This window comes from Pipistrellus hanaki (genome assembly GCF_964339955.1).
Source record: "Pipistrellus hanaki genome assembly, chromosome: 6".
Taxonomy (NCBI): Eukaryota; Metazoa; Chordata; class Mammalia; order Chiroptera; family Vespertilionidae; genus Pipistrellus; species Pipistrellus hanaki.
The window spans coordinates 7,710,745-7,733,836 of NC_140508.1; the positions used below are offsets into that span (position 1 = coordinate 7,710,745).

A 23,092-nucleotide genomic window follows, 5' to 3' on the forward strand; every position below is an offset into this window, starting at 1 on the left:
CCCAAGTTCCAACCTCTAAAAGGAAGATTTTACAGGATGTTTAATCAGAAAAAAAGAGACAACTCTGGATTTAAAATTTTGATTTTTGGCTACAAAGTACCCACATACTCTTAAGAAATTGAATACCTGCTTCCAGATGTCCACAAAACATTGTCACGTTAAAAGACCCAAAACAGGCTTCCCAGGCACTCTTTCTGAGAACTTAGTCACCCTAGGGAGGCACCAGCAAACTACAGCCTCGAAGGCGAAATCCAACCAACTGCTTTTGTGAATAAACCTTTATTGGAACACAGCAATGTCCTTTAAGAGCAAGCGTGCAGACACTTCTCCTAGCCACAGGACATCTGCGGCCTTCCTAACCACTCCACTTCCCTCCAAGGCAAGGCACGGAGGCTACAAGGTTAGTCTGCTGTGGTGCCCACACCTGACACATCTCAGGCCACACCCTTGCAGCTCACTCCCAGAACCCACATGAAAAACCAGAGGCTCATTTATAACTGGGCAGCCTTCCATGGCTGCCTGCTCAAGTGCGACTGGTGTGACAGGTGCAGGACATACTCAGGACGCAGAGTGACCTTACTGTGAAGACAGGAAGTTACTGACTGACCAGACTCCCGCCTCCCAGGCTAGGTCCTGACTGGGTCACCAGAGCCAGAACCTCGGGCCATGCTGCCCAGCCAGACTTGGGGGAAGAGGACTCAGGGAATATGGCTTCTAAGAACTTCTTCCTGGTGATAAATCTGTCTTTTAGACCCCCTTGCACACTAGAGCCATGCTCAGTGCACCACCCATTAGTCTCTTCTCTTCTGCTGAGCTCCTCGACCCAGAGGGAAGGTTTCTTTGCCCTGAGAGGGAGGCAAAGCAATCGAAGGGCAAAGGACACCGGGGCTTACGACGTTCAGCAATTTTATTTTCAAACTTGAAGCCAACACCCCAAATGTGTGCATGCGTGTGTGTCATTAAACACATATTTTCTCATGGGTATGGTACATTTTAAAATCAACCTTCCAATGACAAAATAATAATGATGATGATAAAATTAATAATTCCTCGCGTACAGCAAAATGACAAAATGACAAAAGAACTCTGAATTTTGGGGATTTATTGTACTTTTTTTAAGATGCTACATACTCAAACAGAATTGGGTTGGTCTTTTACGGCATAAAATGATTCCACAGTCAAACTCTCAGTTACCACGTGCTAGATAAACTACCCGGAGAGCCCCTCGCGCACCCTCCCTGCGGCCGCGGCTGACTCCCTCACCTCACCCTCCGCGGCCTGACTCACTGCCGGACCCCCAGCTGGACCTGCAGGACCAGCTGTGGCTCCTGTGCTGGAAGTGTGAGTGCTGGCTGAGGGGCGGGAAGGGAGAGAACAATATGAAAGCTCGGCTGCTCTTCTCCAGCAAAGAGGGTACAATCGAGCTTACTGTTGCTACTACAAATTTCCCTCCCTCTGACAGCTGTACATTTTTTACACAGAACAATACTTCCTGGCCGCTGTTCTCCGACATTCAAATGAACCGCACGTCTGTATATACGTATGCAGAGCCCACAGCCCTCTGGCCATGATGCCAGTTTCAATTGTGGCATTGGGTAGCACAGGTGATTTTTAGGCCACAGCATTAACTATAATCTTGTGACGAGAAAACATGAGATGAAATACATTAGATAAGTTAAATATGCATTGAACATCTCGGACTACAGTTCAATCACACTACGTGAACCAACAGGAATTTAGCTTGGTCCCTTTAAGAGAGCAAAGCACTGGCTTTTCTTTCCAAAGTATGGGCCAGTCGGTGCCCATGCCCACCCGTGTCCAGCACCCTGCCCATGCCACCACAGCACAATTCTTCTCGGCGGCTGACTCTGCTCATCAGTCCCAAGGAACTGATGGCCTGGGCATCACACGGACAAGAAGCCTGGGAGCGAGCGAGCAGCGGGGGCTGACTGTGGAGCGATGGTACTCCTGCCACGCTGGGCTCTGGCTCCCGGGCCGGCACCCAGGCAAGGAAGAGAGTCGTGTTTTCAGAGAGGTAACCAGCGACATGGACCAAGGCTACTGATGTTTAAAATGACATTTACAACATGCCATTACCATTTAATCATGGCTTCCCCTGTCTTTAACAAAGATCATTCTTTTCCCCATCATGTGTTATGCATTTGTATCTTTCTAAAAGATTGTTACATTGTGTTACATTTGTGTATGGGTGCACTCGCAGGCGCGCAGGAAGGGGTAATTTAAAAGGCAAGACCTGTGAGATGTCATCATACATAATTTCTTTTTATACATGGTTATGATAAATTTAAATCCCATGATACGGCGGATCCATCAATCCAAATGAACCCCCGCATGCGGCCTCTACAAGGCGATCTTCCCTATGATGACACCCACGATGAAGAACAGGACCACCAGCGCCAGCAGCCGGGTGCTGAGGCCCTCCTCCTTCCCTGCGGGGGCCAGCGCAGGGATGGGGCTGTTGCTCGGCGCCGTCTTCCTCTTCCGAAGTCCATCTTCTTCCTGAGGGAGCACATGCCGTGTCAGACAGTCCCACACCAGAAGCCTCGTCAGCTCTACAGCTTAGAAGGGGCTTTCACACCCACATTCAGGCCTCAGGATGTGGTCTAATCTACTTATTCTGAAGCCTAGGAGGGGGCTGATTTGAGGCCACTAAAAAATACCCGAAGCCCCTCTTTCCTTCTATACATCCTATATATTTTTGCACCACAAATCCAAGCAGGGCACACCTTAGCTCCCCAAGATTTATAGAAAAAAAAACCTCTTAAGATAGTCTAGTCTGGACACACCCACTTTCTTGGCCATGTCTCCCAGGGGCTCCTCTTCACCTATATCCAACCCCAACCCCTCTGTCCGTCCGTGCTTCCTCTATTAAACAGGCTTCCCTAATGAAGTAATCCATTTTTTAAATAATAGGTATCTCTCAAGGCAGGAATATAAAAATCACAAGAAACTTGGAAGTAGGGGATCTGGAAGCTTTCCGATGCAGAGCTGTATACAGAGTGGGTATCTGATGAGTTACATGTAGATTGCTGGATTCTCATTATTTAAATAACATAAATTTGGAATATTAAAATGTGACTAAACTTGATACATGCATCTTAAATATTTTCTATTTGGTGCATGGATTTTCCACTGAAGAGGCAACATTGCTTTTCCTATATAAGGTACCTGGCTACATCCTCCACCAACAAGTGTGCAAGGAATGGCCCTTCTTCCTCCTTCACTGCCCAGGCCCACCCTATGTCCTACACCGGACACGCACCAAAGCCTTCCTATCTGCCACACAGCCATACTCTGCAGCTAGAACTCTGGCTAACGACCCATCTGCTCACCCAGGCCCCACAAACCAGCTGCACTTTCCCTTCTTCTTTCCCTTCTATTCCTTCCCATCCACCTAGTGCCTATCAGATCCTGAAGTCAAGCAGCAGCCAGCCTACCAAGCCGACTCTCCCTGTACCTGTGGGACTACTTGCCAGTCTATGTCAAAGATTGTGTCTATGTCTCGCTGCTATCCCTGTTCTCAGGTAACTTTTCAAGGGCAGGACTGCTCCCATCTGTACCCACAGTGCTGGGTGCATGATAGGGCCGGAAATTTGTTGGCCAAGTAGAAGAATGAAAAAACACAAAACAAGAAATCAGTGTCTGGCAGGATAAAGAATCTTCTAATGTCAAGATTGGCCTGATAATATTTTAAAGATATTCTGCTTGTGGGATACGGCCAATATCAATGCACAGTGTGATAAATGACCAGTGTTATTCGATTAACTTAAAAAAAAAAGGGGGGCACAACAAAATACAGCGTTTATTTTATTGGGTTTATATAGAAGCTATTTCTACCTATTTATCACTTTAAATGGCACAGAACTCTGTTTCTGAAGAGAAATATACTCAAGAAGAAGCTTTAGGCGTATCTTAGATTTTTAGCCAAAGAGTAAAAAGTCAGCTTCCTAATTTATTCCGCTTCATGAGGCCAATGAAGACTTCTGCAGGGAAAGGAGACAGGCCGCTTCCGAGGCACTGACAGTTTTAGACCGACCACACTGTCAGAATAAAAAAGAAGAGTCGGCGGAAATGAATTTGTTACGAGAACTGAGTGCTGTGGTAGTTAGAAAGCAAAAACCTATTACATGCTTGGGTGGCACAGCCTCAAAATTTAAGCTGCAACAAAAGTTCCTCTGATCAAATGATTAGAAGTGTTTTCTTCACTACGGTGTCTAGGACAGACACACTTTTAAAGCTGGAAGGCTGCAGAGGTATTTTGGAAAAGAGGTCCAGAAGATGCTGTGATTAAACGCTCACTAGACCCACAGTTAGTTCAAGTCTATTTCCACACCACCACAGCCTCCACGGCGAGACCACTGCCCCTCCCTTCCCTCTACCACCCAGGGTAGCCTGACCCTCTAGCACCAATACCAGCCGTTTTGCCCACGGCTGACCACGGGTTTGTCCTTCCACAATTTCCACCTATCTACTCTGACAGCTTCTCCAACCTCATCACCATGCTCACAGTGTAACGAGGGCTTTATGTTCAGATTAATTTAGAATCTTCAAAAGTCAGAATTATGCCTGTGTTAAAATGGAGTAGAGGTATCTACTCTCTTCAAAAAAGATTCTCCACCAGTGGCGATGAAATGGGATTTGAAAATGTAAATTCCACATAACTACTGCTGCTTTATTTTTTATCTCTAATATTCAATTTACACTAATGGAGGGTGAGAGTTGTTGTTGTTGTTGTTGTTTTAAACCAGGGGTCAAGAGTTTAAATAGACACAGGTTCTTGATGGGGGAGGGTAAGTTCAAGGCCTCTTTGAGAAACTGATGAAAGCTATGGAATTTCTCCTTGGGAGAAAAGTGTGCAAATTCAGGGGTTCATCAACTTCCCTCCCCAAGATCCTAGGGAAGAAGGAAGAAGCCCCGACTCTCAGATTATCAGAAAAGGACATGCTGTTACCTTGAACTGTCTGTTCTCTTCCCGCAGCCTCTGGACTTCGCCTTGCAGCCTCTTACATTCTTCCATCACCTTCTTAACTTCAGTGTCATCCAAAGAAGAGCTCAGAGATTTAGACACCGTTGATGTTTCTGTCTTTGATGCAGTTGTGGATATAATTTTATTTATTTCTACATCATGCTGTTCAGAAATAAATGAAAGCCCAAGTGTCACCAACTATGTAATAAAGGACTTTTCTATGCAAAGTAAAGTAGCTCTCAGCAACACCATACGTGGCAGCCTTTCATCCACACTGCAAGATGTCACATTTATTTTAAAATGGATCACTTCATCTAGTCTCTTAATATTAATAATTTAAAGCAACTGGGCCCCAGAAATTATGAAGAAGGGCAAATAACAAAGTCCAGCCGAGACTAATGCTTCCGAGGAGGAAGAAAAGTCAGTATGTACTGAACCCTCAGACTCCCACCAAGCAAAAAGCAGCATGCGGTAATTGTGCAAGCGCAGGAACTCTTACCCGCAAATTACTGTCACTGTGAAGATCTGAACATTCTAGGACTGGCTGGGCAGGGGTGAGAGGCCAGGGAGGACACAGAGGGCATTTAGTTCATAAACTTAATTTAAGAGTTTGGAAGCTGAGATGAAGGTGGAATGAGTGCAGTGCCTGCAATATTTCAATTTGGGAAAGCTACATGTACACCCCCCCCCCCCCATTTCCCTGTGTTATGGAATCACCTTGAGACTTACTAGGGATGTGTCAGTGTGTGTGTGTGTGTGTGTGTGTGTGTGTGTGTGTGGGTGGGGGGGGGGGGATAGAATGGGGAACCAGTGTCCTAGAGACTCAGGTATACTGGGGAGAGCTGTCCTGGGTGGTGGGGTTCTAAGTAGTAACCTAGAACTATTCATCTAGCTCTACTGACATATCTAGCTCCAGCCTTTATTTTCCAGATGAAAAGAGTGAGGCACAATAAGGCAAGGCTCCAATCCACAAAGCTAATGTATCACAGAGCTGGAGCTAGGACCAGAATACAGGTCTCACAAATTCCAAAACTGACCTTCCCAGGACATAATGTGCAATTCAAAGAAACAGAATAATGATCATGTCAGTGACGGTGCAAAAAGAACATACTAAGTAGTTCTGGCACAGATTCAGAGCATTCCTGGAGGCCATTATGGGTAATGTTCTCAGAGGTCTCAGCTATCAGCCAGGGTAGCTAATCCTCTGCCTAGACTTCAAATTGTGTTTTTAATACAATTTAAGTTTTTCTGACTAGGTTGAAGGGAGTCCATATTAGCATTTCAGTCTTCTGTCTTCAACTGGAATCAAGTAAGGGCCATGCCAGGCTAATCCCTCAGTTTTACACCAAGAGAAAAGTGAGCAAGTGAGGGGCAGCCTGGGAGAAGCCATTCCTTGGATTGGTCCCTCAGACAGCACAGGGGATTCTCAATGGGGTGGGGTGGGGCACATTTGGCAATGTCAGGAGGTCTTTTTGGGTGTCAGGACTAGGAAGAGTTACCAGTATTTAGTGGGCAGAAGTCAGGCATTCTACAAGGCCCAGGACAGCCCACAGCAGAGTATGAGGCCCACATGTTAGTCTGAAGTGGAGACCCCAACTCTAAAAGCAAGTCTGACAGCAGCAGGAAGAGGGGTTATGGGATAGAGAGGTGGTACTGAGGGAAAGAGCAGACTGGAGAATATTTAGGTTCTTTGTGAAACAACAGACCCTACAAGCTTAATACCTGTCTGTCAAGCACCATGATAAATGGCAAATTATTCCCTGTTTTAGTCTTACCCCATGTCAGAGCGACCTATAACTCTACCAGACGCTCTTTGGAATTTATAACACTTCCACAGCCAACAGGTTGTACTTTGCAAGGGCAAAAATTATTCCAATTGTCTCTCTGCAAGTCTTTCAAAGGCTGATTTTATGAGGGCTCACTTATTTGTTGACTTAAGCTTTTTTTTATGCATCAGAAAGAGGAAAATAATTTGCCAACTTAAATCTTGGTTTTGCAGGAGATGGTATGCAAATAAGTATAAGCTTGCAACATTCAATTATTGTTAACTATAAATATACTTACTGGTTTATCATTTTCTGCTGGCAATTCAAACACACATCTAAGTTTTGAATCCATAAGGTCTTCCGGTTTTGCCTCCTTCCACTAAAACAATTTAAATTTAATAATCAGGATATTATAAAGCTGCTGGAAGAATAATTTTCTTCCTATAACTGACAATTTCGGAAAAATACTCTTAATGAGAAAGCCCTGATATATATCAAATAAAGAAATTAAGTCTGCTGAGATATCTATATTTTCAACATGACAAGATTAAATATAATAGCTTTCCTGAATATTTATTACACTACGCAAATCCCAGTCTTGCTGCCTAATTCCTCAAAGTCAACCAATGTCCCCCTGTTGCTAGTCTGTGGGAAGCACTTAGAAAAGAGAAGACCAGGGCTGATGGCTGGATCCATGCTGCCAACTACCACAGGGCACATTAGCCAGCAAGCCTTCTCTGCTACTCTCCTCCTCCCTCTGTCTGCTGGTGCAGGTGGCTTCCTGGTTAAACCCTGTTCTGGGATGCTGCACTCCTGGTTTACTCTCCTCCTTTTGGAAGTGGAAGATGGGATTCGGGTGTTCTGAGAACTGCAGCCCAGTCCATCAAAGTTTACAATGCAGAGAAGGAACAGACTCCCCCAACCCTGCCCAGGACCAAGAGGCAGGGGCAACTGGAGCAACACAGGTACTAAGAACCAAGAATGAAGACAACAGGGTGTGAACTGCCAATAAACCCTGGCAGTTTCTCTGTGGTGCAGCATGCCATTCACAGGACACCGAGGAGCATTTCACTCACGGGAAATCCACAGAAAGTCAGTGAAGATGTAACATCGATGTTCTGAGTCTGCTCCTGTGCAAACATGCACACATGTCAGAGCATCGGGCAGGACTATCATTGGATGCTAAGACCACTGGGAAGAGGACTGCTGCTGAGTCCAAGCACCAGTTTACTTAGCACATCACAGATTCCGTTATGAATCACAAGGGGCGAATGTGCTTTGACCCTGCAGAGAGTTGGCCATCATCATTGCAACCAAGTAATCAAACTTAGTGTCACCAACAGAGGGACAATCGGCATTAAATGCCTTCTGAAATGATACACACATGACATCACCTATGGAATATTCTTGCCACAAAACATTTGACCTGAATTTAGTCATGAGGAAACAATTGGACAAATCCAGAATGTGGGACATCAACTAACTGGCCTGGACTCTAAAAAATTCAAAGTCATGAAAAACTAAAAAGATCCAGGCTACTCTTACCAGACCAGAACCAAAGGCCTTTGGGGAACAACTGAAAAACACTTGTAGCGTGTGTTTCTCTGTTGGACAATATGATCCATGTTAACTCCTCGGCTGTGATAACAGTATGTGGCTGTATAGAAGACTGGCCTTATTCTGAAGCATTTAGGGGTGAAGTCTGCATCTTATCCTTAAGTGGTTCAGTAGAAAAGAAAGCTTATGATAAAAATGGAGCAGATGTGGCAAATGTTAAAGGGTGAATCTAGGTAAAGGTGATATGAGTGGTTAATGTACCATTTTTTTTTTCAATTTTCTGTATATCAAAATAAAAAAAAAGATATTTTAAAATAAATAAAATAGCACAAGGCTTCACTCATTAATAGTGGTGAGGTCAAGTATAACAAACTACAGGTAACTTTTCATTTTTGTATTTCCAAAAATTCTACAATGCACATTTCATATAAACATCTTTAAAACTGGTGCAAAAATTACCATGTGAGGAAGTGAAATTCACCTTGACTACAGAGAGTGCCGGACCTGTGACAGCAAATGAAACAGAGCCAGGCACTGCCAGGTGCTCTCTACACAGAGCACATTTCATCCCATGACAACCCATCAACCAGGTCCTTAACCCATGTTACAGGTGACCAAACCCTCAAGAGAGTTAATGAAATCGCCCAAGGCCAAGTGCTAGTAAGAGGGAGACCTCAGCTCCACACCCAAGCCCATGCTCTCTTTAGTAAGCCATGCAACAAAAGCCAAATAGGACATATTCTCAGATATTCCTTATTTCATATTTGCCATACATTTCCTTGATTATACAAATTAACACGAAATGACACAACGTGTTCTAGGAAGTAAAAGGGAAAGTAGCCTCAATAATTATTCTTATGCAAAGGAAGATGGCTCATTATCACTGATCTCTCTCAAGCCCCCAAATAGTGGTTTCTCCTCCATTTACAGCACCAAAGTTAAACACATGGAGATGGCCGGTTTACTTTTCCAAGACGAGTAGAAAAGGCTGTATGGTGATTCTGAAACACAAAGGTGAGCTGTGTGAAACAGCCCTTAGTATCAAACTCTGAGAGAGAAAACCACAGGACAGTGTGAGTCACAGCTAACTCAAACTTTGCAGGCATTCCTTGGACGACTGCAGCTCTTAGTTTGGGTTGGCAGGCTGGAGTGATGGAAACATGGAGGCAACATGCCTTTCTTCCCCCTCTGTGAGGACCAGACACCTGTCCTGGACAGTGCAATGGATGGTGAAGCTGCTCCGTATATTGTGATTCACACACAGCACCAGAAGGCCTCCTCATTTATTTGAGTGTATAACAAGCTTACTTTGGAATTTCCATTATACCCTTTTCCAGCAAAATCAATAATATAGTATCATTTAATTTATGAAAATGAAGTCATCTTATTTTTACCAAAATTAGTTAAACATGCATTTAAGTAGAAAAAAATGAAAGAACCTAAAGGAGCAAAAAAAAATCATGCTTACCAGGACCAAGCAGGGGAGACAAACCTCTTAAGGGCAGAGGACATTTAGTATTCACCTTGCTCACATCCCCAAGTTAAGGGGGGGACGGGGGGGTGAAGGGGGGAAGTGGGAGAGACATGGTAATCAATAGGTGCCCTTTTCTGTAGGGCACAAGATAGGAGGAAAGGGAGAGAACCCACAAACCATTCAAGATACAATCCATCAGAACAAGGAATTGCTGAGGCAAATTGAGATACGAAAGTCAAAGAACAGTATTCTAGAGTTACATAAAACGTAAAAAAATCAAAGCTTTTAGAAAAACCATAAAGGCAGCCAGAGTAAAAACCTCCCTGGAAACAACATTCCCCTTTAAAACAATTCTAACGTATTGTGAACTGCATGCACCCACAATTCTGTCCCTAATCATTGAATACTAAAAAGTAAGAAGCATTCAGTACTTACTACTGCTTCCATATCAGAAGTGTCAGTTGGCGCAAACATAGACTGAACCATAAACTTGTGTTTACTTTTCTCATTGGGGTCATAATCGAAAGGCTGTAACATCACTGAGAAAGAAAATATTTCATTAGGAGGGTCAGCACTTGGTTACCAGCAGCCATTTGTTAATACTTGTATGTTGGTTGTAAAGCAATTTACCCGTTCTCTCACTGAGCCTCATGATGCCCCAGGTGAAGTGAGCAGGGCAAGATGACCAGCATCTTCTCCACTTTCAGGTCTCAAACCTGAGGTCCAAAAAAGTGAGGTGACTTGCCCGAGGTCGAACAGCAGGGTGTGGCAGAGCTGGGACCCAGGTCTTCCGAATCCTAGTCCACTGATCGCACACCTGACAATAATGCCTCCTATAGCCCTCACAGAACAGGTAAACCAGGGAGAAACGCCACATGCTTGTTTGATCAAGAAAACACCCAAATAATCTCTTTAGGAACTAAAACAGAATAATCCAAGACATGTAAGAAATTGCTTTTGCTTTTCTCTGTCTTATTTCCCATAGCAAGATAATCAAGGTAATGTTTGAAATATAGTTTTGCCAATAAAACGTTGTAAACTTTTCATCACAAGCAGCACACTCACAGCATGGATATGCCCCTTTTCTCCAAAGAGCCTTGAGGAATCTCACATGACAGCTCCCGTGGAGGGTCACACTCACCGCCCGCTGCTCTGCCTGGCTTCCTTAGGACCTACCCGTTAAATGACGGCTGCTCTAAAATATGGTGGTTGCTACCAGGCTTTGGCTGCACCACACATCTAGCTATGTCTCTGAAACAAACACTGCCGCATGTGGGGGAAGACTACTGTGGGCCTGATGGTAGTAAGAGCTAACATGACGGAGCATTTCCCATAGTCAGAAACCAGGCTTGGATTTTCAGCTTATTATTATCCATGTAATCCTTAAGGGCAGGTACTGTTGCAAAGGTTATTTTGATGCCTATTTTCAGAGGACAAAACGGAAGCACGGTAAGGTCACACATGGAGAAGTGAGCACTAAAGTGCAGGTGGTCTGCCTGCAGAGCCAACCTCACAGCCACTAGGAGGGACTGGCCCCTGGTCCTCTGACAGGGCAGACTCTGTCCCCCTCCACCGGAGGAAGGCTTCCACCTTTTCTCTGGGCACTCTTCAGTGTTCTCTTGCCTTGAACCCCATCTTACAGCGTCTTAGCCCTTCCTCTGAAGCCCCGCAACCAACCACCCCCTGCAGCACATAAGGGGCAAGTGTCCTAAGACTGAGTTTACATATGAAGATGCTGGAGCTCAACAAAGTGAATTCGCTTGCTCAAGGTGACGTTAAGAAGACAAACAGCAAAGTGCAGTCCAGCATCCTTCTGCCACACTGGTCACTGCAATATGAGACGGGTTCACCTGCACCCCAGGCCCACCACCACATGCTTCCCAGAACCACACAGGATGGAGGACAGAAATACAAAGATCCCCATTCATCTTTGGGTACAGGGGTCCTTTCTATCTTGGGGACAGAGAGAGTCTATTAAAACCTAACAAGACATCAATTTAAATGCTTTAGTGTACAGTCACCCAGGTAGCTCTGCTACCCCCATCACATCCGAGTGCTCCACAGGGAACCTTGCTGGGATACTTCTTCAGGACAAAATTTAATACATGCGCAACCCTTTTTAAAATTCGGAGCTTGTATATACATGATACCAAGTCTAGCTACCAATAAAGATTAGTAAAATAAGGATGTTCAGCCTGAGTACCCAAGATCTGCAGAGAGAACTAAGGTCATTTCAAACACAGGGCCACTGCACTCGGAATGTACTCTTGCAGATATCAGGGCAGGTTTCCTCCTGGAAAAGATCTTGCCAGCAGCTCTGGACCAGGCACCACTGGGCGAGCCAGAGCTCTCCCGGAAAGACCTGGAACACCATGACACGCTGGGCTTGACACTGAACCCACTAGCAGGTCAAAACCACAACCTCTTCTTCTGAAAGCTAAATAGTGTCCCCCGCATCCCCACCCTCAGGACAATAAGGAAGGTAATACAAGATAAACTAAAGACTCAATGGGATCTGTCTTGAACAGGAACTGTCGACCTCTTTTGAAGGTGGGCCACAGTCTTCAAACTACTGTCAGATTAAAGTTCATTTTTAAAATTTGAAGAGAATTGGGTTTTGTGCATTTCGGGTTTTGCTTGGCTGTGACAAAATCATGCTCCAGTATTTTTCTGGATGGGAAAACTTTGTCCCACACTACACTTCGACTTCTAGCAGGGCACAGCTCTTATAGCAGAAGCTGCCTCTTCCTTGAGATGGTTTTCCAACTGTGAAAGGCCCCTTCTCCTCCACTCCACCCTAGAGTTCTGAGGCTAAACCAGGATTACTGGTAAAGAGCCCAAAGACGAGAAGATGAGAGCAATAGGAAGACTGCTAATTTTCTGAGAAGCTGGCTCTTTAGCTCAAACTACCCTAAGTCATCCATATAGAACTGATGGGTCCTAAGGACCTAAGACCTCCCTGCTTAAATAGCCAGGAAGCTCTGCTGCTCCCTGTTCATCCTGCTCCCCCCTTCCTCAAGGCATTGCAAGTGAGAGAACAGCCAAGAGACCTCTGCTCGGCTAGAACCAATGTTCTGAGAAGGAAAGGAAAGGAACCTTCTCTAGCACCTGCTATGTACTAAGCCCACACAGGCCCATTTCATTAGTTCTACCATTTAATGCTCACAACAAATGGTCGAAGAAGCCCATGTCTTCATTCTCCAGATGAGGAGACAGGGCTTAGAAAGAACATATGGCCTCATTTGGGTCCCATGGCAGCATAAAAATGACAGAGCCAGTCAGTATTACACACTAGCTTTGCCTCCAGAGTCAGACTCGCACACCATAGGTTCCCAGAGTGTTATCCCACAGACCCCATTAAGTCATGATAATACAGGATATTATGCAACTATTCTATTGTATTAACACTCAGTGATGTTGGCACAAAAGCCCTGGGGTAAAGTTGCTTGCCACCGAGCAGGAACCAGACAGTGCTGGTGTCTCTGTATCAGGCATTGCAGTAGACGAGTTTCACAGAAGAATGCCCCTGACGAAGACATGAATTAATTTTCTCACGCCCAGACCTGACAGTACATGGCAGCTCTTGCACAGAAAGCACTGCTGCTCTCTGGGAAAAGCTCTTGTGCATCTGTCTGGTTGGGGATGTAAGACTTGAAAACGATGGTTATTCAGATCTGGGTATATGGCTGATGTTTTCTTGAAAAGGAACGAAAGTCTAACCATTCAAGCAAAACAGCTTATAATAGTTGTGGTCAATGATAAAATCCAGGCAAAAATTAGAATCTTGGAAAATTTATATCTATCACCAAGAGCTTCCCAGTTTCCCAAGTACTTAAGGTCTTTTCTATGAGATCAGTGGAAATAGTAATGAATGCGATTTCTTCGATGTTTATATAATAAAACTAGAGATCCTAGTGCTGTCGCGGAGGTGGGAGAGACTTCCGCCACTGCTCCTGTGCTCTCCAGCCATGAGCCCATCTTCTGACACACTGACCACCAGGGGGCAGCTCCTGTGTTGAGTTTCTGCCTCCTGGTGGTCAGTGCATGTTATAGCGACTGGATGCTCCGCCATTTAGTAGATTTGTATATTAGCCTTTTATTATATAGGATGTGTCAACATTTGGGAGGCCTATATAAACTCAGCTAACATAATCCTATCTAATAAAAGGGTAATATGCAAATTAACCATCACTCTGTCACAAATAAGGTGGCACCCAGTGCTCTCAGCCCCTTCAGAGTATCCCAGTCCCGGTGGGGGTGGAGGAGAGGAAGGGAGGGAAGGGGATGGGTGCTGAGAGTGGGCAGCGTGAGTGGCCTGGCAGAATGCTTACTTCATAATCGCAGCGACGAGGCAAGTGTTCCACTCCCAGCCGCGGATGGGCCTCTGGGCCATGGAGAGCCTCTGGGCAGTGGGTACAGGGCAGCCAGGCCCCGCAGAGAGCTACTGGTGCATGGATTAGCGTGCAGGGCTACTAGTATTGAATAATCCAATCAGAGTGCAAGAGAGACCAATATGTTTTGGAGAAATAGTGGTTTCAGATTTCACACTACACTAAGTGAAGTTTTAGTGCAGTATCAAAGAATATTGTCCACAATTATCTGAAAAGGCTATTAAAAATACTCTTCCCTTTTCCAACTACATATTCTATGGTAAAAAGTGGTTTTTCTGCCCTAATCAGTTTGGCTCAGTGGACAGAGCAGTGGCCTGCAAACTGAAGGATCCCAGGTTTGATTCCCGTCAAGGGCATGTACCTTGGTTGTGGGCACATACCCAGTAGGGGGTGTGCAGGAAGCAACTGATCAATGTCTCTCTCTCACTGATATTTCTATCCCTCTCCCTTTCTCTCTGTAAAAAATCATAAAAAATATGTATTTTTTTTTTAAAAAGTTGTTTTCTTCATACACATTCATCAAAATAACATATTACAAGAGACTAACTACAAGAGCAGAGAGGAGAATCCAACCTTTCTTTCACTAAGCCAGACATTCAAAAGATGTGCAAAACACACCAGTCTTCCCACTATATTTTTTATGTAATTAATATTAATGTGATTATAAAATGAATTAATACTTTTTAAACTTCTCAATTTAATTTACAATATGATAAATATTGACACAACTCTCAAACAAAAATGTTCTTGGGTTTTCCATTTTTAAGAATATAAAGGGGTTCTAAAACGAAAAAGTTTGAGCACCATCACTCTACACCAAGCTGCCTCACAGGTCTGCAGGAGGAAAATGGTCTGGTGGAATAGTGAAGACACTGGTAGCGGTCTAGTACCCTGCTTGGGAGAAATTGCAGTTAAAACAGAGAGCAGTTTCACACAAACTCAGCCTTGAGTTCTGGCACAGATCAAGACTCAGTGGTATCAGAAGGCACGTGTCCCTTACAGAAAGAGAATAGGGTTCCCTGCTCTTCTAACCCAACCACCTGTCTGTTCCACCTCTACATAGGGTACCGTCTGAGATCCACTGATGCCTGTGGACCTTACAGATATTATCAGCACAACCCCAGGCTAGCATACCCTACCTGCCAGTCACCACAGTGTCGATCAGGAAGACCTGTGAGAGGGTATAACTATCATTTAGACCTCTGTGTTAAAGAATGTACGCGGGGTGTAAGGGTGGTAAGCAATAATCACAAGGGAGCACTTCAGACAGCCAAGGTAGCAGGTCAAATACCCTTCTGCAAAGGCAGCTCTCATGAAATAGGAACACGGGTGCCCAGTGCACTGGGGAGGCTGGCCAGAGTTGAAAACTTTGAACTGCAGGAGAACTTACTGGAAGCTCCAGAGGAAAAGGTGCTATAACCCTTCCTCATGGCAATCACTCTCCTTCGGCCTTGAACAGCAAGTGGAAGAGAAGTGTTCCACTGACCAGCTCTCCTTGCCTTCTGTGCTCCCAAATCAGCAAGAAATATCCCGTTTCCCAGAAAATAAGACAGTGTCTTATATTAATTTTTGCTCCCAAAGATGTGCTAGGTCTTATTTTCAGGGGATGTCTTATTTTTCCATGAAGAAGAATAAGGTACACATTTATTGTTAAATGAAAATAAAGGAAATTTATTACCTGTATACAGTACGGTAGTACGGTAGTTGTCAACACAAACCAGACAAACTGTGAATCCTACAGTATCAAGAATTTACTCATTTATTCAATGACAATCATGTCATCATCTTCTGGAACATCATCATAACAATCCAATTCCTGAATTTCCTGGTGAATTTCTTGTGACTCCATTTCTTTCAGAATCAGTGGACCAAATCTTTCATGTTTAGCTGGGGGGGGGCGGGGGGGGGGAGACTTATTTTCAGGGGGATGCCTTCTATTTCATTCAGAAGGAAACCTGTAAGTAGGTCTTATTTTCGGAGGATGTCTTATTTTCGGGGAAACACGGTAGTAAAGAGGTCAGGTGGCCACTGAAGACTTACTGAAACTTCATAACCCCTGCTGTGCCTTATGCTCAACAAGGCCTCCAACTCTTGTCCAAAGTTTGAATTTCTCAGCCCCCATCATCTCATGTCACATTCAATTTGCTATACCCTATTAGCCAGAACTTTATGAGAACATGACAGAATAAATGCTGTTAATCGTTTGTTCTTTCAGCTCTGTACATGCAAATTGTGACAGAAATTATGTACTTTTACCCTGACAGGCTATAAAAGAGCCTCCCATTAACTTAATTTATTTCACTTGAATACCAGAGACACTGATGATAAAATCCTCTTAAATGAACCATCTATCCTACTTTTAAATGTATCTGCTGATACTACATTAAAAAGAAGCCTGTTACCAGGAGACAGCTTGGAGACCCAGTCACCACTCACCCACATTAACACTTTATGATATGATGTCTGCTGTACTACAGATTGCAACAGTGGGATCCTGTTAAGAAAAGGCCTTTGGGATCATAAAACATTGGATCAATAAGACCAGACCTTTTTCAAAGAAAGAAATGTAGAATATATGCTACTTAATGCACAGTTACACACATATCTCAGAGAAATGATGACTTGATTAAATGCAGCATTACAGCTTCCTATGAGAACCCAAGCACGTCACAGATCATTTTCATCTGCGCCACAATGGTAACAGCTAATGAATAAAAGTCTAACAAGCACCACAGCGTGCACTTTATTATTTTTTAATCTCAGAATCTTATCTTCAAAACGTCTCTTCTCATTTTACATGACCCATCTCAACTCAGGCCTCTACTGACATCTGGATTCTCCCCCTCAGAGATCTTTGCAGTTTCTCTCCCAACCAGGCTACCCTAGTTATACACCACTATAACCTCTACAAATGTTACCTCCCCCTAGACACCCGTCGCCACCATGATATTCCTCAGATCAAGCTCTCCCATTGCGCAAAGACAATCAATTCAACTCTTCAGTTTGGTTCTCCCCAGCAGGCCCCTGCCGACCCAACATGTGTGCACATTGTGTTGCCTCTACACCATACCCAAAGATTCTGTTATTACCAGTCAGTTTCCTCCTATCATTGACCCTGACTGGCATGTCCCCCTGCCTGGCACACATCTCAATAAACCAACACCTTTCAGAGTTTAACCCACTACTGACATTGGAAGGAAGGGTCGCAAGCTTCAGCTTGCATCAGAACCACCTGGACTGCTTGCTGGCAGGACCCCACCTCCAAAGTTTCTGATTCAACAGGTCTGGAGCAGGACTGGGAATATGCATTTCTAACAAGTTCCCAGCAGATGCTAACTCTGCTGGTCCAGGGAACCACACCTGGAGAACAAAGGCCACACAGCACCTCCTGACACTGCAGCTCCTGCTGGAATGCCACCTCACAACCTCATTCCCACAGCAGACTTTATTCTGTAAGTGGACACTGTTTGATGCTCAGACGCCTAAGCTCCTTCCTACAGGTCTGCCTTTCCTACTTAAGTCAGACCAAGCACAGGACTTTATGTTCTGATGTTTACAAGCTGGGTAGTAATCTGCATTTTCCACTGGTTCATGGAGATGCACCATCTTCCATTCAACTTTCTAAGCACTCCTCTAATGTGGCTCCCTCTGGAAACCTCCTTAGGGAGCACAAAGACCTTCAATCTGCCAGCTTCTGCTCTCTCCTACTACCTGGAGCTGGTCACTATCCTACCCACTGTCCAAGGCACAGTTTCCAGTCTCCTGGTCACCAATGTTTCTTTTCTATATATCAAAAGACAGTTCTCCACCGAACTGCACACTGTAATAATGAAGTCACTGCTGCATTGTTTTAAAGTAATCAGAGACAAACCATAGCTCATGATCAGCTTAAGATAACTAGTGTTTCCACAATGAGGCAATACAATTCTAGCCAAAAGTGAAGCTGCTCAACATTTTGGTTACAATGTGTATCCTATCATGAGTAAATTTATTATTTCCTTTAGGATTCTCAAAAATTTGAAAACATCACTACGTTCCTCTCTGCCTATCCAGGGACCCATGGATGGAACTAGGAGTCTAGCAGGTAAATAATTAATTTTATCTATTTATAAATAAGTTAACACTGAATTGTCTTTGTGTCTTTTCTAGTTCAAGCTAGCCTGTCTTAAATAACCAACTTCTCATAGTCTAATTTATTTGGGCAGAGATGAATACAAATGTGCCGGTATCACTGGAAAATAACACGTGCCATATGAAGGCACTGGTCAGAGAACAAGCCTCACTCCTTTTTTATAAATATTTTTTAAAATATATATCTTTCCCAAACCTCCAGCATATTTCCTGTCTCCCATAACACTGTACAGTAGACTACAACAGCCTCTCCCTGGTCACTCCTGCACTGTGAGCATGAGCACCCACTGAGCCCTCTCTTAGTTAAACCTATAAACCAGGTCTCTTACAACGGTCAAGTGGAACGTGAAGAACGGTCTGCCTGATGCTTAAGTCCAGGCTCCTCTGTCATTTACGAACTCTCCCTACTTGCTCTCTGTAGTGCTCCTTCCAGCCCCCACTGTGGCTGCCTCTCATAGCCCTCTTTCCATTCACTCTGGACTGTCAATTCTCCATAAGAAACTTAAATATTACAGTAAACTTTAAAAAAATATTTAAAAGCACAATCAGGCTGAATTTTTGTTGGTAATTTCCTTTTTTTTAAAAATCTAGAATCTCATGTGGGTGAAAAAGATTAAAGATACCTTTTACATATGAATGTGAGTTGTTCTTATCTAAGAGCAATAAACCTGGTTCATGAAAACCATTTATAAAATGTTTCTCTTATCAGAGACTTCAATTCCAAAACAAATGAGCAAACGAATAAGAACATGGCTGTGAAGATGTCCAAACCCCACAAATGTAGCTCCCCTGTATCAGCATGAGACAGACAACCCTGACTTCTTCCTCTGGGGCAGTGCAATTGCACTCTGGTGCTGGTCAGCTACAAGCTGCAGCCAAGGTTGGCTGATCCAGGGCAAGCCAACAGCTCCATCACACTGAGTCAGCAAATTCTTAAAAGGATTAATTACCAATTGTGATGCTACCCAATTTCATTAATTGACCAATGTTTCCATCCAAGAAGAGCTGCTGATATTCATTATCTGTCCTCAGGATTTTACTGGAAGAACATTATGCTTTAAATGTGATTGATATAAATGTTGAAAAGAGCTATCTGTCAGGAATGAATACTGCTTCTGAATTCTTTGAATTATAATTTAAACGACATATTCAGTCACTACGAGATTTGTGTGTGTTTGTCTCTCATCCATTTCCAGTTCCCAGGGTACACTTAGTAAAGTGTATCTGTACCTAAATACTGGTATCATTAATGACTCTTCCCAGTGCCCCTCCTAACACAGAGAGATTTTTGCATTTCTAATTTGCTTGGTACACAGGCAACCAATGTGCATAATTGAACTGCAAATGGAAGTGTGCTTGCTACTTTAGTGAAATTAGAATTCAGTGAAGGTTATAAAAATATTAAACTTAATATCATATTACAGGAAGCGTAAGTATTTTTGATGGGCCCATAATTTTACCACTTCACCTGCTGTATCCGCTGGCAAACATGGTTTGGAATATTAATGGAAAACTCCCTCATTATTAAACTGCAGTATTAAAAAAATCCACAACCACTAACAGCTTACCACAAAGACATTTTCAGAAATTATCTACCTTAAAAATATTTTCCCATTAGACAGTTCAGAAAACAGATTTAATTTTGTAAAGCTAGAACAAATGAGAAGACCCCCCACTGCTTCAAACACTTCATTAATTCAAAAAGTTCTATTTTCTTTGCATTTAAAATCTCGGGGGCGAGGGGGGGGAATCCAAATCCTCTTAGCCGATCTCCATTTAAATGTGCCTATCTTGCTGAGGTCCAGAGTTGAATTCAAAACTATCTCTAGTAGATGGTGTGTATCAGAGAATAAGGGGCCAAAATCATGGCCTTCTGGTCAATTAATGGAAACAGCAAAACACCTGCCACCCTCCTACCCCCTTATAATGCCTCATCCAACAGGCCTGGGCCCCTGCAGGGGCTACTGTAAGAATGAGATGAGATGAGTACCTCTGTAAAGTGTAAATGAAAGGATTCAAATCAGAGGCCCATGTGGACAGCTCCAAAACACCCCTTGGGGTGCCCCCACATTTTTACTACTGGCACAAAAAGTTTAGATTATGCCTATATCCATCCATATCTTTACCACTTAAGTTTATAAAACAAAGTTGGTGGATTTTTTAAGGGACCTAAGTGACTTGCCATCTTTTAAAGAAAATAGCAGAAAAGGTCAGAATCTGCACTTCTGAATAAAAAAGTAAGGTCCCTTAAATATTGGTTTTCTAACAGCTGAGAAAAGCCTCACAGGTTTTGTCTGAAAACATCTGACAGCTAGAAATTCTTGCTCCCACATCACAACCTGGTTCTTGAGTCTTCAAAACCTCAGTCTCTCTGGCCAGCTCCATGCTCTATGCTCTGTCTCCCTGCCCGCTCCCCTCCAGGAGTGACTTACACTCTTCCCGAACAGCTGCACACCCCACAGTGTTTCAGACGAGGGAGACAAGACCTGTAGACCACGTCCTCTTCAGGTATGCATGGTAGGCAGGGCAGTCCTGGCAATATTTTAAATTGATTCAGTGGCCACCTTTCTATAGATTTTATCTGAAAATTTACTAGAAGCTTTTTACTATAAAACAAATGAAGAATACAGAAAGAAGAAAAATACAAATTTCTTACTGAAATAAGAAAAAGTCCAAAAATTAATTAAATGAAATTAGTTTATTTCTTTAAAATAAGCAATTCAAGAATGTACAATTCACCTTCAACAACAAACTAGCCAGTTTACATAAAGGCTAGTGGATTCCCTCTCTTGTCCCATGCCCACAGTTAAGGAAGCATGGTAAATATTCTGTAAGGCAGATACTACTCTCCATGTTACAAATGAGAAAACCGCAACCTAGAGAGGTTGGTTGATTGACCAGAGATCAAGCTACAAGTTACACAGCAGAACTGGGCTTGCTATTCAGGTTTCCAGACCTCAAATCTTTGAGTAGAGCGGGTGAGACCAAGCTTGGCTACACATGCACCTGGGAGAAGGGAAGGTTGGCCTTTGGATGTTTCTTGAGGTTGTTTTCTCCCCCATATTCGCCAAGATGTCATTGTGTAGCTGCATTCAGGATCCTTGGAAAAGTGCAGTGCTTTTATCTCAAGACATGAATATCTGATTAATGATACAGTAGCCCCTCAGCACATAAAATTGCAGTAAACGGGTGTCAGCCTCCGGTTGCAACAGGTGAGGCGGTCCTGGAAATGCACCGACATCTGACTTCACCCACTGGCACCCAATAACTGAGATAAATACACATCAAACAAAAAGCACGGAGCCCTTTTCCATGTGCAAACATAATCCTTCCCATCTAGAAGGAAAGCTTGCATACACACAGATAATTATTCAATTGCTTTTCACCAAGAACATCACATGCTGAGGGCCCTATATATTTGGCATTCACCTGTAAGTGGGACCTTCCCCTAAAACTGTAGAGGCAACTTAGGGCCACTGATCAGGAGCTAAGACACCTGGCTTCAAATACCAGCTCTGCCACGAACCACCCAGGGACTCTAGATCAGAGGTCGCCAACCTTTCGGACATCCCACCAGTTGGCAACCGCTGCACTAGATGACCATGCAGTGATCTGCCAAAGGAAGGCCACATCCATAATGTCTTGGATTTCCTTAAGCAGGTAATCATAAATCAAAACAAATGCCCAGGATTGGTAATTACTTTAAAAAACATTTCTATGATGGAGAGAGATGGATCTTTCTGAAACACACACACACACACACACACACACACACACACACACACACACTTTTAACATCAGAAAGAACATCTACACTGTACAACTGCCTGCTGAGCCTATTTTATTCAGAGAACCATGTTGCTGCTCCCACAGTTACTGTGAAAACTGGTAATTCTCATCTACTGACAATTTTGCTCAAATTTGATATGGGCACAGAAATTGAGAAAAACAGTCAATGAAAAAAGGGAATAAAAGATTAGGCTGCCCTTAAATTCAACAGAAAAATGGAAACTCATGTGTTTTTAAACCTGTGGAACCAACCAAGACCACAGAAACACCAACACCCTGGGCCACGTCCATTCTCCAGGGTGCTACAGTTCAGAGAGCTAGGGCTTTAGAGCTAGACAGAATAATCCACACCCTTCTGTTACTTGTTAGTTTCCTGAGCTTACAGCTAGCAGTGTCTGACTTGGAGATGACAATGCACTCCTCACAGGGCAGAGAACAGAAGTTAGAGGAGATAATGTGTGTGCAGGCCCAGAGTGTTGGACAACCCCAGTAAATGTGGGCTCCTACTCTCCTGACTTCTCCTAGATAATAATAAGCTGACTCAAGAGTCCAGATCAGGCTTTGCAGCCTCAGAGAGAAGCGCACAGGGGGACAGGTGGTGTGGGCGCACCATAATGAGAAAGACCGATGGATGCAGGGAATAAGAGCTGCAGAAATGATCAGATAATGAAACACCTCATATCTTTCCAAAGAAGTGAATCATTTTCTTTCAGGTGTCAAGTGAATAGCCAAATGCATCATAATCAAAATCTGTCATGGAAAAAGCCAGCCAGGTACCCATTTCCAACAAGTAGTGGCCTCTAATGATGCAGAGCCTGCTGTGGCTCTGTCTCCTAAGATACTCAAAGGATAAACACACACGCCCACACAGCTCCTCACAAACACAAAAGCATCCTTGGATCAGAAGTTCTAATGAGCTAAAAGTTTATTCCATTTCTAAAATACATTAAAGTCAAACCCATCACTTCTATCCCCTTAATTCTGAAATTCAATTTTC

General features: G+C 43.6%; 1 protein-coding gene across 1 annotated transcript in view; it reads right to left on the reverse strand.

Moving 5' to 3' along the window:
- Positions 1–1,085: 1,085 nt before the first annotated feature.
- VAPB (VAMP associated protein B and C) overlaps positions 1,086–23,092 on the reverse strand; it is a 63,026-nt gene continuing 41,019 nt past the window's right edge. The window contains exons 3-6 of the mRNA XM_084887273.1: positions 10,220–10,323; positions 7,052–7,132; positions 4,973–5,149; positions 1,086–2,520 (exon numbers count right to left, since the gene is read on the reverse strand). Of these exons, the coding sequence (XP_084743399.1) occupies positions 2,362–2,520; positions 4,973–5,149; positions 7,052–7,132; positions 10,220–10,323 (521 nt within the window). The 3' untranslated portion in view covers positions 1,086–2,361. The remainder of the gene's footprint in view (positions 2,521–4,972; positions 5,150–7,051; positions 7,133–10,219; positions 10,324–23,092) is intronic.